The sequence below is a fragment of the Eptatretus burgeri genome, chromosome 2, assembly GCF_056783735.1.
Source record: "Eptatretus burgeri isolate ZD-2024b chromosome 2, Ebu_testis_v1, whole genome shotgun sequence".
NCBI lineage: Eukaryota > Metazoa > Chordata > Myxini > Myxiniformes > Myxinidae > Eptatretus > Eptatretus burgeri.
In genome coordinates, this window is record NC_140962.1 from 43,369,110 (window position 1) to 43,384,636 (window position 15,527).

The following is a 15,527-nucleotide window of genomic DNA, read 5'->3' on the forward strand; positions in this document are numbered from 1 at the left end:
GTTTCTGAGGTGGCCTCAGGGTGGCCCTATGCCATTTGGCTATATTTTACAGGCCGTAAGGTCGCCGTGGAATTATAACGCGGAGTTATAACTTTTTTCATTTCTACGTTCGCCGTAGCAATTCGACAAGCCGAAAAAACAAAAACTGGTGAAAATAAATAAATAAATTAACCCTTTAGTTACCGTCCGTCTGGCCACACGTTCACCTTTGGGCCCCCCTGAGGTCCCCCTGCGGTTGCCTTGCGGGCACCTTGCGTCTGCCTTGAAAATTATATGGCCGCCGCAGGAACGCCCTAAGGTCACTGTGCGACATCAAATCAAAGACCGTACGGCAACCCCACGTTTTCGGTCTCCACAATTTCTAAGACCTACGGCCTTCGTCACATTTGCTCTATGGCGAGGATACGGCGGCCGTACGCCCTCTGAATTGACAGAAACGTGAGGGGCCCGCAGAGTTTCTGAGGTGGTCTCAGGGTGGCCCTACGCCGTTTGGCTATATTTTACAGGCCGTAAGGTCGCTGTGGAATTATAACGCGGAGTTATAACTTTTTTCATTTCTACATTCGCCGTAGCAATTCGACAAGCCGAAAAAAAACTGGTAAAAATAAATAAATAAATTAAACCATTAGTTACCATCCGTCTGGCCACACGTTCGCCTTAGGGCCCCCCCCCCTGTGGTCCCCTGCGGTCGCCTTGCGGGCACCTTGCGTCTGTCTTGAAAATTCTATGGCCGCAGCAGGAACGCCCGAAGGTCACCGTGCGACATCAAATCAAAGACCGTATGGCAACCCCACGTTTTCGATCTACACAATTCATAAACATGCCGTGCAGCTACCCGAAAAATAAAAACATATGTGACTGCTACATTGTGTGACCGTGAAAATACTGCGGCCGCCGTATAATTGCTCGTGGCCGTAGATTTTGGAGACCCCACGGCCGCCGTGGCAAATGTGACAGGCCTAAATACGCTGAGCGGCTCCCCGAAAAATAAAAACATATGTGACTGCTACATTGTGTGACCGTGGAAATGCTGCGGTCGCCGTATAATTGCTCATGGCCGTAGATTTTGGAGACCCCACGGCCGCCGTGGCAAATGTGACCGAGGCCGAAGCACTTCCATGCCTCCACTGGTATGTCATCTGGGCCAACCGCCTTTCCAACTTTTCATCCTCTTCATAGCAGTCCTCACTTCATCCTTACTGATCCACCCCACTTCCTGATTCACTATCTCCACCTCTTCCAACTTCTCTCTCTCATTTTCTTCATTCATCAGCTCCTTAAAGTACTCCATCCACCTTCTCAATACACTCTCCTCGCTCGTCAGCACATTCCCATTTACGTTATTTATTACCCGAACCTGCAGCACATCCTTCCCAGCTCAGTCCCTCTGTCTTGCCAATCGGTATAAATCCTTTTCCCCTTCTTTTGTATCCAACTTGTCGTACAGCTCATCATATGCCTTTTTCTTAGCCTTTGCCACCTCTCTTTGCCTTTCGCCGCCACTTCTTGTACTCCTGCCTACTTTCTTGATCTCTCTGCCTATCCCACTTCTTTTTCACCAACCCCTTCTTCCTTATACTTTCCTGTACTTCCTCATTCCACCACCAAGTCTGCTTATCTTCCTTCCTCTATCCAGATGTCACACCATGTACCTTCCCAGCTATCTCCCTCACCACTTCTGCTGTAGTTGCCCAATCATCCCACCCATCTTTACCACCATCCAACACCTGTCTCGCCTCCTCCCTAAATTCCACGCAACAGTCTTCCTCCTTCAGCTTCCACCATCTGGTCCTTGGTTCAGCCCTCACTCTCTTCCTCAACCTCACCTCCAAAATCATCCTACAGACCACCAATCGATGTTGTCGAGCTGCACTCTCCCCTGCCACCACCTTACAGTCTCTAATCTCTTTCAGGTTGCATCTCCTGCTTAAGATGTAATCCACCTGTGTGCACTTTCCTCCACTCTAGTACGTCACCCTGTGTTCTTCCTTCTTCTTGAAATACGTATTTACCACTGCCATTTTCATTCTTTTTGCAAACTCTACCACCATTTGCCCTTCCACATTTCTCTTGTTGAGACCGCACCTACCCATCACCTCCTCATCCTCTTTATTCCCTTCCCCAACATGCCCATTTAAATCTGCTCCAATCACCACTCTTTCATCCGTGGATACACTCTCCACCACTTCATCGAACTCACTCCAGAAATCTTTATATTCCATCTCACACCCCATATGCAGGGCATATGCACTGATGACATTCATCATCACCCCTTCAATTTCCAACTTCACACTCATCACTCAGTCAGACACTCTCCTCACCTCCTATACCCTCTTAATATAATCTTCCTTCAGGATTACCCCGCCACCATTTCCTCTCCCATCCACACCATGGTAGAACAGTTTGAAACCACCTCCAATGCTCCTAGCCTTACTCCCCATCCACTTGGTCTCTTGTACACACAGTATGTCCACCTTTCTTCTCTCCATCATATCAGCCAACTCTCGCCCTTTGCCAGTCATCGTCCCAACATTCAGAGTTCCAACTCTCACCTCCACACTTCCACCCTTCCCCCTCTCCCACTGCCTCTGGACTCGCCTTCCTCGTCTCCTCCTCCTTCGCCCAGCAGGAGCACAATTTCCACTGGTACCCTGCTGACCACCGGTACCGGTGGTGGTCGTTGGTAACCTGGGCCTCGACCGATCCAGTATGGAAATTCGTTTTGTTGTCCGCATAATGATTTGGCATCGGTTTTTACGCCGGATGCCCTTCCTGACGCAACCCTGGTTGCCTCTTACGACACACAGGGATATGGTACACCTATTCTAACTGGGGCATACATTTCTTTGCTGTTAAGAAATGTGCCACAATATATTTGCTGTTGTGAAATATGATGATTTGGGAATTTCACAATACTTGATACAGTATATTTAATCGGTTCATGCTGTCTGTTCGCCCCCTGAAACACGGAAATGCTCATCGGAGACAAGGTATTACGTAAAAGTTGCATCAAATTAATACACACCAATGGAGAAATTGTAATTATTAAGTAAAGGTTGCTTCAAATTAATACACACCTATGGAGAAATTGTAATTATTAAGTAAAAGTTGGATCAAATTAATACACACCGATGGAGAAATTGTAATTATGAAGTAAAAGTTGCATCAAATTAATACACACCTCTGGAGAAATTGTAATTATTATGTAAAGGTTGCATCAAATTAATACACACCTATGGAGAAATTGTAATTATTAAGTAAAAGTTGCATCAAATTAATACACACCAATGGAGAAATTGTAATTATTAAGTAAAAGTTGCATCAAATTAATACACACCTATGGAGAAATTTTAATTATTAAGTAAAGGTTGCATCGAATTAATACACACCGATGGAGAAATTGTAATTATTAAGGAAAGGTTGCATCAAATTAATACACACCTATGGAGAAATTGTAATTATAAAGGAAAGGTTTCATCAAATTAATACACACCTATGGAGAAATTGTAATTATTAAGTAAAGGTTGCATCGAATTAATACACACCTATGGAGAAATTGTAATTATTAAGTAAAAGTTGCATCAAATTAATACACACCTATGGAGAAATTGTAATTATTAAGTAAAGGTTGCATCGAATTAATACACACCTATGGAGAAATTGTAATTATTAAGTAAAGGTTGCATCAAATTAATACACACCTATGGAGAAATTGTAATTATTAAGTAAAGGTTGCATCAAATTAATACACACCGATGGAGAAATTGTAATTATTAAGTAAAGGTTGCATCAAATTAATACACACCTATGGAGAAATTTTAATTATTAAGTAAAGGTTGCATCGAATTAATACACACCGATGGAGAAATTGTAATTATTAAGGAAAGGTTGCATCAAATTAATACACACCTATGGAGAAATTGTAATTATTAAGGAAAGGTTGCATCAAATTAATACACACCTATGGAGAAATTGTAATTATTAAGGAAAGGTTGCATCAAATTAATACACACCTATGGAGAAATTGTAATTATTAAGTAAAGGTTGCATCAAATTAATACACACCTATGGAGAAATTGTAATTATTAAGTAAAGGTTGCATCAAATTAATACACACCGATGGAGAAATTGTAATTATTAAGTAAAGGTTGCTTCAAATTAATTGAAACCTTCAGGAAAATGATAATACTGCCTCGATTTCGCTCTTTCAACCAGCACAATATTAACAAGCTTACTTTTATTTGTATTTTTATATTGTGGTATCTTTTTTTACCACGGGCTTCCAGCTAGTCAAAAATAAAAAGTGTTGAATAATTTGGTCTTAAAATCAGAAATGATCAGGCTACAACTTTACCTCAAACCTTGACGTTTCTTTGGAGGTATAGCGGTGAGGGTATATTCGCCTGGGGAGTGTTTCAGAATAAGGAGCGGCAGCGGATTCCTTTTCGTCTGTGAGACTTTGGCTTCAACCGTAAAGTTGTAAAGTTTTGAATTGTATTTCTCCACCACCATAGGCCATTCGGTCAACCATGAAAATATAGATGAGTCTTTGATTGTATAGGAATTTATTCCTCAATCAAAATGCAAACTGCACAGGCTCCTCCATTTTGACTCTGTCTATATGGTTCCATTTCAAATCAAGCTCACTTGTCACCTTTGCCTCTTCAGATTGGTTGGTAACTGCTAAAAATGTTACAGAATTATCACGGTTGTTGCAACACAGTTTGATAGCAACAGTTTACTTTACGCATGTTTTACAAAGACAAAATATTGGTGCCACCTGGTCAACTCATTGGGTAAACAACATCTGGAAACAATTATGGTGGATCTGAGTCCGGCCATATCCCAGAATTCCCAACGTAACCACTGTGTGATGTCAATGAGGGTTAGGACAATTGTGGCAGAGGCTTATGAGAAGTGGTTCTTGGTGTATGTACTATCATCATCAGAACTCCGGTTTTTGTGGTTAACGCTAACGACACCTTGTGTTAATCACAACTCTGCTCCTGGTGCCTCAGGCAGCGGAAAAGGAAGGGACATTGTCTGATATGATGTGTAATTTCCGATGTGATCTGTGACATTGTCTCAACTGTGATACACCTGCTGAGAGCTTCAAGCTCAAGATTGGGCTCAATTGTTTGACTACTTTGCTTCATCACTCTCTTGCCTGTGGACTGTGCCTTCACGAACAGTTTTACTGCTCTGTTGTGCCATTCCTCTGCCTGTCTTATGTACAGAGACCTGAGTTAAAGTCAATCCCAAAGTTTCATTGTTCATCTACTTGTCTGCATCAAACCCAGTTTACTGGTTATTGACCATACAAACCCACTGTGTGGACTGTTGGAATAATCTTCAAAGATCCCAAAGGCTCACCAACAACCAAATACTGTATCTTCATTCTTCGTGACACAATTTGTGCTCCATATGACTGCCTGCTATTACTTATAACCTGGTGTATGATAATACTAACTTGTTTGTTAATCTTCCTGTATTTTATGAAGATATTGTTGTGCGATATTCTAGTTCGTGTGCGTGTAGTTATTATTTTTATTATTTCTTGGGCACTTGTTGCCCCTGGTATTTTGGGATAGGTGGTAATTTTTTTACCTGGAGTTTACACATTCAATATCATGACCATAATATTACTAAACTACAATATTAAGTTCTTGACTTGTCCAAAGGTGCAGCCTGTTGTACTCATACCTGCTTGTACACATGTTCTTGCTGCACCAAGACATTGTCCTGCTGTTTGTGCAGCTGTGCTACTAGCCCACGCAGTGTTGCCCGTGCACACTGAATCTCGCCTTCCAGTGTTCGCTCACGTTGCTGAACATCGTGAAGCTCCTGAGCCCGACGAACGGCATCCTGACCTCCTTCAGCTAGACGCTTTTCTGTTTCCTGGAAGGGCAGCAGGAGTGTATTGGTGTCTACATTTTCATTTTTATCAGAAAACTTTAATAATCGAAAGTGAGGGAGGTACAAATATAATAATTTAATTGAGGGAAGCATTACATCAAACAGTGTTATTTGACAACATAATTCCTGGATGAATGAAAGCATTAAAAAAGTGATATTCGGCAAAAGTCAAGGGAACAAACTGCAAATTCTTTTTCCTGTGCGGTGAGTGTGACACGCAGGTCGATGGCCTGGCCCTCAGATCCCTTTGCATGCTTCAGGCACTGCTTGAGACGCTGTTGTGCTGCTGCCTGTGCTTCAATTATTTTCTGGAGTCTGCACAACACACAGCTCGTGTATTTTCACCAACCAATTTGTACTCAAAGGACAACCAAAACACACTGATTTCAGCATTCTTCTTCAATTATTCCCATTTGATTTCTGTCCAATAATGAAATGAAAATTAAAATAAAATGGAAATGACCGCTTTTTTTGCTTGTCAACATCTTTCCGCAGGTGTGAAACATGTGTCCGTGCCACCTCAAGCTCGGTGGCCATTTGCTCGGCCATTCTTTTCATACTACTCAGCTGAAGAAAGGAGAGAGAGAGAGGAGGGTGCAGCAAAAGGACAAGCAGACTCAAATTAACAATCACAAACAGAGAGAGAGAGAGGTTGGTTTGTTTTTTAAACCTGAGAATATTATTTTATGACAGAAAAAATAAATCAGTGAACATGCAGTATTAGGGAAAGGAAGAGAATGGTGAAGCCAACTTGGCAACGTACATCATCTTGCAGTTGTTGTTGTACTTGCTCCTGGGCCTGGCGCTCACCGTGCAATCGTTTTGCAAGCCGCTGCTCTGCTGCTTCGTTATGCTCTAGCTCTCGGTTATTTTCCACCTCATGCTGCAGGAACTCCTGCTTCTCCTTGATACTCTCCTTCCTCTCCTGCACAAGGTGCCTTGCTTCTTCCACCTCCTGCAGATGGACATAAAACAAACAATATTGTTTCTTGTCTGACAATGCTTGAATTGTTTTGAAGTATTTAGAAACTAGTGAGGAACACTGAATTTTCCAAATGGTTGCCAAGCCAACTTAGGGCAAATTGCAGTTTATCACATAATGAGATACCAAACCATTCCCAATTATTAAATGTTTGCTTATTAGTACAATGAAAAGAAAAAACAGGTATCTGGTGGTTCATTTTGGTTACTCTCAGCACCAGTGATTTAAAGACTGAACATGGAAAAGCAAACACAAAATAAACTAGAGGGGGAGCACTCGGTGGATGGAGTGCAAAACATCCGCCGCCAATACTGCTGGGTCACTAAAGTGAACCTGATATCCTATTCATTGGAGGTCAAAACGGATCAGTCTACTGAACCACGATTGAATAAACTAAACTAGATCGACGCACATGTAGAAATGGCAAAAAAAAAAAATCGAAATTTTTTTGAAAAAAAAGGTGCAAAATTTTTTTTTCTCCAACAATTTTTTTTTTTGGGGGGGGGGGTTGGAAATCACTTAAAACATGTAGAAATGCAAAAACAAAAATTCAAATTTTTTTCAAAATGGCCGCCATAGCAGCCATATTGGACTTTGGACCAAGTCCAAAATCGAATGGCATGATCCTTGGACCATACTTAACCCCCCCCCTACCAAGTTTCGTCAAAATCCGTCCAGGAGTTTTTCCGTAATACTGTTCACAAACAAACAAACAAACAAACAAGCAGTCAGAGACTGGTACTTACGAAATCGTCAACTTGACCTCTGACCTTGTCGAAAAAAAGCTGTCTCTCGAGAAGGTAGCGACGCAAACCAGAAGTTTCTACGATGATTCTGTACCAAACCATCAAAAATCGTAACGTCGACCGAAGCAAAAATCTCCATTTCTCCACGCAATTATTTAATATTATTTTATCAAAGTCAGAAAACCATAATATTCGGCCATCCACCAACAACCTTTACATAATCCGATGGCTTAACTCGTCAGGCATGTGACGATAACCTTTATTGGGATAAAAAATGACTTTTAAACACCATCTTTATCAAAAACACTGTCAGCGCGCACACGGAAAACCTTTACGTGACTCAACGACGCATCTGCTCGAGCGCGCTGCACCACGTGACGAGCCGTGACGAGTGAAATATTTTTATACAATCTTAAAACGTCTCCAAAACATCCGATTTTTAACAGAATTTCGACAACCGAGTGTTAAGCGTCCTAAGCGATCGCAAAAACTGAAGACAAAATTAAAATCGAAGTTAAAACGAACTCGTAACGTCGACCGAAGCAAAAATACTCCATTTCTCCACATGAATTTATGGAATTATGTTTGACCTCACTGTGACCTTGACCTTTGACTGATTTTGACCAAAATCTAATCAGCGCTAGCCATCACCCTCCGGAATAACGTGGTGTAATTTGACATTGGTAGCTTCTTCCGTTCTCAAGTTATCTTGCCTACAAACAAACACACAAACACACACACAAACAAACATACAAACAGAGGACGGAAGTCATCAATATACTTACGAAATCTTTAGATTTCATAAGTAACAAACAGACAGGGGTGAAAACAGTAACCTCCGTCCATCTTCGATGGCAGAGGTTAATAATTAAGGCACTGGATCATGGGTTGTGGCACTGCCGGTTCCAATGCAGGACGACGAAAATCCAAGTCTTTAAATCCTTGGTGCTTCCAGTCTTGCTCTACGGATGTGAGAGTTGGACTCTGACCAAAGATCTGCGATGGAGACTTAACTCCTTTAGTACCAGGTCTCTTCGGAGAATCCTTGTCTATCGCTAGTCGGACTTTGTATCCAACAAGCAATTGTTGAGAGAGATTAAAATGACATTTGTCGTCCATGAGCCTGCATTGTCCATGAACGTCAGCTGCGGTTGTATGGACATGTGGCTTGGTTTTCCTGATGTTGATCCTGCTCACCAGATTTTTCTCAGTGAGGGAGCCTCATGAGTTGTGGAGGCCAATGGCAGAGAGACAGAGAGTGTAGGAGGCCAATGGAGTAGTACTTCGGTGGTTGCAGCAGGTTTATCGGCATCTCAAAGAGATGAGGATGGGTCAGGCATCTGCCTGCAGGACGACCAGATGGAGGACCCTGGAGTACCGACGGAAAGTGGACGCAGAGACGTGCTGCTCCGGTGCACGCTCCCATACCTGACCTGACCTTTTCTAGCTGTTTCTGTGTGCAATGACCCATCTGGTGAATTGTTGTCAAACCAGCACTGCTTAGTGATAGAAGCAGAAACTAAGTTTCTTACACCAGCTTTCTTGGTACACAGAACCCCACAATGATTGTCCAACAATATGCATGGTCTTGGACAGAGGAACGTGTCCTCTGTGGAAAACTCAAACTGAGATGAAGTCATTCACAAGCTCGTAGTGGAGGAATTTGAACGGCTATGATGTCCAAGTGTTCTGCTGTATTCAACATGCTGTCTCACCCTGCAGACGAAGGTGAAGTTATATGTCATGCTGCTGCTTTATTTAGATCAAAGTGAAGTTCTTAAAAATATGCCTCCTCTGTAGTGTTTGAGGGCTGTTCCTCGAGCCACATCATCATATTGAGTGATTGACAGACAGCGGCCTAAGGAGAAAGTCGAAGCTGACCTCTCCCCATTTTCTGAACCTTGTGGCCACTGGTGTGGTTTGCTTTGGAAATGCCCCCCACCCCTACCCTCACCCCCCGACTGTCCAAAGCTTTTCAAGACTGATTAGTTCCAAATAGGGAAGGGGAATAGATGATGTCAGACAGCCTGCATGTTTTTTTCAGGCAGTTAACATGAATTACACAAGAATGGTTAGAACACTGAACAAATCACATTGCAAGTTCCTTATTTACGACAAACAATGCTACATTTCTTTAATGGCCCTGATTATTCCCAATTATCTTTAAATCCTTGGTGCTTCCAGTCTTGCGGGGAACTTTTTGGCCCAAGTCTTTCACGAACCAGCTGGCCGGCTTTGATATTCGACTGAAAGTGACAGGAATTTTGAATTTAACCAGTGCTGGTGATAGCCAGCCAGAATTTAACCACTCTTCACAAATGACACAACAACAATTAACAACCACCAACTAATGCTGGCAGATGAGATGCCCAGTTTAATGTCCATCCGAGGAACAGTACACACATTGGTGCCTCACCCTGCCTGTGAAACACTAGCCTGACAGTTTATAACTGGGCAGAGATTTTTTTTTAAAGCACACACTTCTTGGCTATCCTGCCAACCATATTTTAGATTTAATATCAATATCTTAGTTATTCAGTTCAGTTCATGTACATACAACAAGTCTCTCCACAAAACCCACAACGAATGTGTGGTCACTCCCAGATGATAAAAAGAGAGACAGAGAGAGAGAGAGACAGAGAGAGAGACACAGAGACAGAGACAGAGACAGAGACAGGGACAGAGACAGAGACAGAGACAGAGACAGAGACAGAGACAGAGACAGAGAGGGAGAGAGAGAGGGAGGGAGAGAGAAAGAGAGAAAGACTGAGGGGGAGAGAGAGAGAGAGAGAGAGAGAGAGAGAGAGAGAGAGACAGAGACAGAGAGACAGAGAGACAGACAGAGAGAGAGACTTTGACTTTTATGTCCTTTTCTTAAAAAAAAAGTATAAAGGATAAAAATTCAATACAACAAAGCAAAGGATTATATACAAGAGTGGAAAAAAGAGAAGAGAAGAAACCAATTCAATTTTCAAGTAATCGATAAAGCATTGATAACAATTTGTACACAAGGAACACCCCCAAAAAAATACATTAGAGAGAGGAGAAGAAGATGATAAGAAGAGAGAAAGCAACACAAGCTCCACACGTACCGCCGGAGACTGAGCAACAGCCCCTTGCGTTTGCACGTGCGTGCCAAGAGAGAGAGAGAGAGAGAGAGAGAGAGAGAGAGAGAGAGAGAGAGAGAGAGAGAGAGAGAGAGAGAGAGAGAGAGAGAGCGAGAGCGAGAGAGAGAGACTTCTCCCCTTTGTTACGAGAAAATTCAAGTTTCACATCGTGAAGTATGTTAGTACAAGCATCAAAATAAATAACCAGGAAAGGAAGGGGTAACAAAGAGGTAATATTAAATTTATAAATTGATTCTTGGAGCACCACCAACCATGCTACATTCGGATTGTTTCACACACCACCGGTTTTTAAATAAAGCAGGATCTTGAGCTTCAAACTCAAAAAGAACACGCGACGTAACCAATGCTTTAAAAATAGTTAAGACGTCATCAGCTAAAACATCAGTGTTGTGCAATTTTCGCTTCCTCGATAAATAAATGGCAAGTTTTGCTTCAGAACACAAAAAGTTTGCTAAAAGACATTCATTTTTACATTGATACAAGACATTAAAACCAAATATAAAAACACAATGTGTAAAAGACAAACCGAGCCCCCAGATCACATGTGACATGATTCCAAAAAGCGAGGCCAACCTTGAACATTCAATGAAAATGTGAAAAATGGTCTCCGGGGTGTCGCAAAAGGGGCACAATTCCGAGTTTTCTGGACATATATGGTGGGACAGGACATTGCAAGGCAAGATGCTGTGCGCCAGCCGCCACTGCAGATCGCCCGAGCGCTTGACAATTGGTTCTCTGTACATCACCTGCCATTTTATTGTAGTGGAAAGGTTAGCTTGAAGCAGCGCTCGCCAATGAGCTTGTGGCTCTGCAGGTTTGTCAGGAAAAAGGGTGAGAACACATAGATTGTACACTGAGGATTTCTCTATCCGGTTAAAGGGCATAAAACTTTGAAATAAAATTAACAGATTTGGGAAAGGCCATTGGGAAAGATGGAGGGCATCTTCAATGTCTGGGTCCCATTTTAACCCGGTTTGCTTAAAGGTCTGGAGGATCACAGAGAAAATTCTGCCAATAACTCTGATGGACCTCACACTGGTGGCCACGGCAATGTCAGCAGCTGGCTTCCATCTATGTACAAGGGGGTTCCTGAGGTGTTCAACTCTGGTAACGCTGACATCAATAAACTTTTGCATAAAAGATCTGTCACTACAGACCCCATTAAAAAAGGATTTTAAAATATTGGTTCCTTTAAAAACATCTGAAGGGAGTAAGCACTGGTATCACGGCGAAAAGAAAACGCCTGCCATGCTTCCAGCATACTTCGGTAAAAAAGGGGGACCGATGTCATATCCACGTGCTTCATGTTGAGAAGAAAGAGCTCGTCCCCATAGCCAAGTTTCCCAGCTTGCTTAAGCAAGCAATGGGCAAAGGCTTTCCATGGGACGTCGGAGTATAGAAGCCTTCGTGCTGAGAGGAGGCGGAAAGCCATCACTTTGCTCGTTACCTCTATTAGCCCCAGTCCACCCTCTGGAGTCGGGAGGCTTGGTATTCCTGGCCGGAGCCAGTACTTTCCCCCACATAAAAAGTCCACAAAAAGACTTTGAAGTCTTCTTAGGATAAAAGCTGGGGCCTGCAGTGCCTTAAAAAACATGCCATAACATTGATGCCGCAAGATTATTAATGACTAGAGTACGACCCCGGTAGGAAATCTGCTTCAATAGTCCCCTCCATTTTGTTAACCACTGCTCAGTTTTGGTAATCAGCGATTTCCAGTTTTTTGAAATAAAAACTGGAATTCCAAGAAAGACACCGAGGTAGTGTATTCCTTCATTGGTCCATTCAAGCTGCCCTGGCAGGGTTGGAGGGGGAGTCTCATTCTGTGGACCTAAATAAAAAGCTTTGCTCTTTTCCATATTAACTTTAGTCGAGCTTGCCAGGCTAAATTCCTTGACAGACTCAACCAAAGCATGAACATCGTCATCTGAGTGCACAATTGCACAGAGATCATCCGCATAAGCAATGGTTTTTACGGGATTTTCTAACGGCAGAGGATAAAACCCTTGTAGCCGCGTGCGTAAACGATGTAGTAAAGGTTCAATTGATAGGGAGTATAGAAGGCCAGACAGGGGGCACCCTTGACGGATACCTCTGGTAACAGGGAAAGGCTGACTGAAGATGTTATTTACTTTGAGCACACTAAAAATATTATTATACAATAGTTTGAGATAGCAAGTAAAATTTTCCTTAAAACCAAACCCCCATAAAACAGCAAAGAGATAAGAATGATCAATTGTGTCAAAAGCTTGTTCTTGGTCTAAAAACACCAGACCAACATTTCAATGTTCAGCAATACAAGTATCGATCATGTCACGGACAATAAAAATATTATCGTGTATTGCCCTTTTAGGAATGCAATAAGATTGATGGGGGTGTACAATCTCCTCAATCAAAGTTTTGGGGCGGTTGGCAAGAACTTTCTAGAAAATCTTGAAGTCCATGCAGAGGAGCGAAATGGGACACCAATTTTTAAGTTGCTGGAGGTTTCCTTTCTTCGGTATGAGAGCGAGTGTGGCCCTGCGACAGCTAAGTGGTAACAAGCCTGACCGTAGGCTATCAACCAGGAGGTCAAGCAGCTCAGGTCCCAACAAATCCCAGAAGCTTTGTAAAACTCTGCAGGGATTCCATCAAGTCCACAAGCTTTACCTGTGGGCAAAGTTTGCAAAGCAATAGAAAGTTCGTCAAGAGTCACTTCCTTGTCAAGTTTTTGACATGCAGATTCAGACAAGGTGGGCAAAGAGGTGGTTAAGGAACGAATCATGTCTTCCTTAGTGTTTCTGGCACAATACAAGTCAGAAAAGTATTGTTTGGTCAAGCTCCTAATATCTTTTGGATCGTGTATTGCTCAGCCTCCTTGTGCCCGCAGCGAAGTTATTTGCTGGTTTCTCTTTTTTTACACTTCTAACGCAAAAAAAAAACTTGGAAGGAGTATAGATAAAGCTGTAGTTCTCCATTCGCAGCCTTATTCGAGCCCCTCTGGCTTGTTTTGTACGGGGTTGAGCGAGGAGGGCTTTCTTCGTTGTTAGTAGAGAACAAGTCCTTTCAGCATTGGGAGTTTGAAGGCTTGACTGGAGAGACAATATTTCTTTAGCAATTGGAGATTGCAGCGGAGATTCATTCTTGGTACAAAAGGAGCGATATTGCTGGCAAAAGGTCCTGATATGGGTTTTCACATTGTCCCACCATTGTGCGAGGCAGGAGTAGGAAGGAGTCCGTAGTCGTAAAACTCCCCAAAAGGCTCGGAAGGCGACAGGAAAAGCATCATCTTGCAGAATACTCACATTGAAGGTCCAATGGGCAGTGCCACACTTTCGAACCAGGGAAAGTATATGAAGAACAACCATGTGATGGTCCGAAAAGCCACTTGGGGTGATGTCAACATGGTCGATGACATTTAAAGAGTCATTATTGATGTAAAATTTGTCTATCCTTGCAAGAGATAGCCGGCCATTTGCACATTGGCACCACGTGTATTGTCGTGCAGATGGGTTCTGGAGTCTCCATACATCCATAAGGGAGAATTTGGACAAAGCCCTCTTTCAGGGTGCCGTACTTGGTGGGTGGGGCTCTTCTCCATTACGATCAAGGGTAGGATACAATGTGCAATTAAAGTCCCCACACAGACAAACAAGACCATCAAAATCAAGGTGTGTGAGGAACATTTCCAACTGTGTAAAGAAAACTAGTCTTTCTGTGCTCGTACTAGGTGAATATACATTTATTAAAGTGTGTTTATAACCATTATAAAGGAAATTAACTTAAACTAAATGCCCTTTAATAATCTCCTTGAAAGTGACATTTTCAGGACAGAAAGAAGGATTTAAATAAATAGCCACTCCAGCACTAGGACAGGTCAAGCGACTAAAGAACCATTGTCCTTTCATGATGCGAGTCCATTCGCTCGAGCACGAAGAGCTACATCTTGTCTCTTGCAAAAGAACAACATCAAAATGTTTTTGCTCGACAAGCAACTTTACCTGAGCTTTGCGCAGGGGTGAACGTCCCCCATTTATATTTAAAGTTACTATAGAAAAGGTCATAGTGTAGGTAGGGAAGGTTTGTCAGGTAAAAGGAAGTTGGGTCGTGCTTGTAGCTCTTTCCGAGCTTTCAATACACACTTCCTAAGGCGAAATAGTTGTGACTCAGTCACACCAAGTTGGTCAGCCTTGAGGAGGAGACGTCTTGAAGAGGTTATAAAGCCAGACAGGTTCAGGAAGAAGGTTAATCCTAACGTTTTTCTTTCGAAAAGTGTCCTGAAGAAACTGGAGAATTTCCATGGGTGATAAATCATCATCACCCTCCAGTTCCTTGGCCATTCCTGGGTCATTCCAGACCTCGCGACCAGCACTAGAGGCAAACGACAAGGCCCCATCTGAGTCGTAATCCGAGTGGTTTTTATTTTTCTCTTCACACACTGAAGTCGATGCTCTCACAACGGGAAAATCGTCTTCTGCTAAAGGTGAAGCTGTTTCCACAGCGGGAGTTTTAAAGACTGTAACAGGGATTACCGTTTTTGTATCGGAGGCTTCGCACTCTCCTTCTGGGGCTGTCACTTCTTCCTCCTCCATTACCTCAGACACTTCGTCCTCAGCAGGGCACGCGACGAGAGCAGGTTCGTGGTTCTTGATTTTAATGTCAGTGACTGGGGTGGTGACCTCAACATCTTGGGGCGTTGTGCTCGGTCCTTGTTCGTGAGAGGAATGAACGGAAACGTCTCCTCCCTTTTCAGCGAACACACTGAACCTGTTCTGCAGC

General features: G+C 42.8%; 1 protein-coding gene across 7 annotated transcripts in view; it reads right to left on the reverse strand.

Moving 5' to 3' along the window:
* The window catches only part of CCDC39 (coiled-coil domain 39 molecular ruler complex subunit), a 101,930-nt gene that overhangs the window by 55,941 nt on the left and 30,462 nt on the right, over window positions 1-15,527 (reverse strand). For all 7 annotated transcript variants that reach the window (XM_085869148.1, XM_085869149.1, XM_085869146.1 and 4 more), the window contains 4 exons: window positions 6,680-6,871; window positions 6,380-6,483; window positions 6,099-6,231; window positions 5,704-5,898 (listed from right to left, as the gene is read on the reverse strand). In XM_085869148.1, the coding sequence (XP_085725274.1) occupies window positions 5,704-5,898; window positions 6,099-6,231; window positions 6,380-6,483; window positions 6,680-6,871 (624 nt within the window). The remainder of the gene's footprint in view (window positions 1-5,703; window positions 5,899-6,098; window positions 6,232-6,379; window positions 6,484-6,679; window positions 6,872-15,527) is intronic.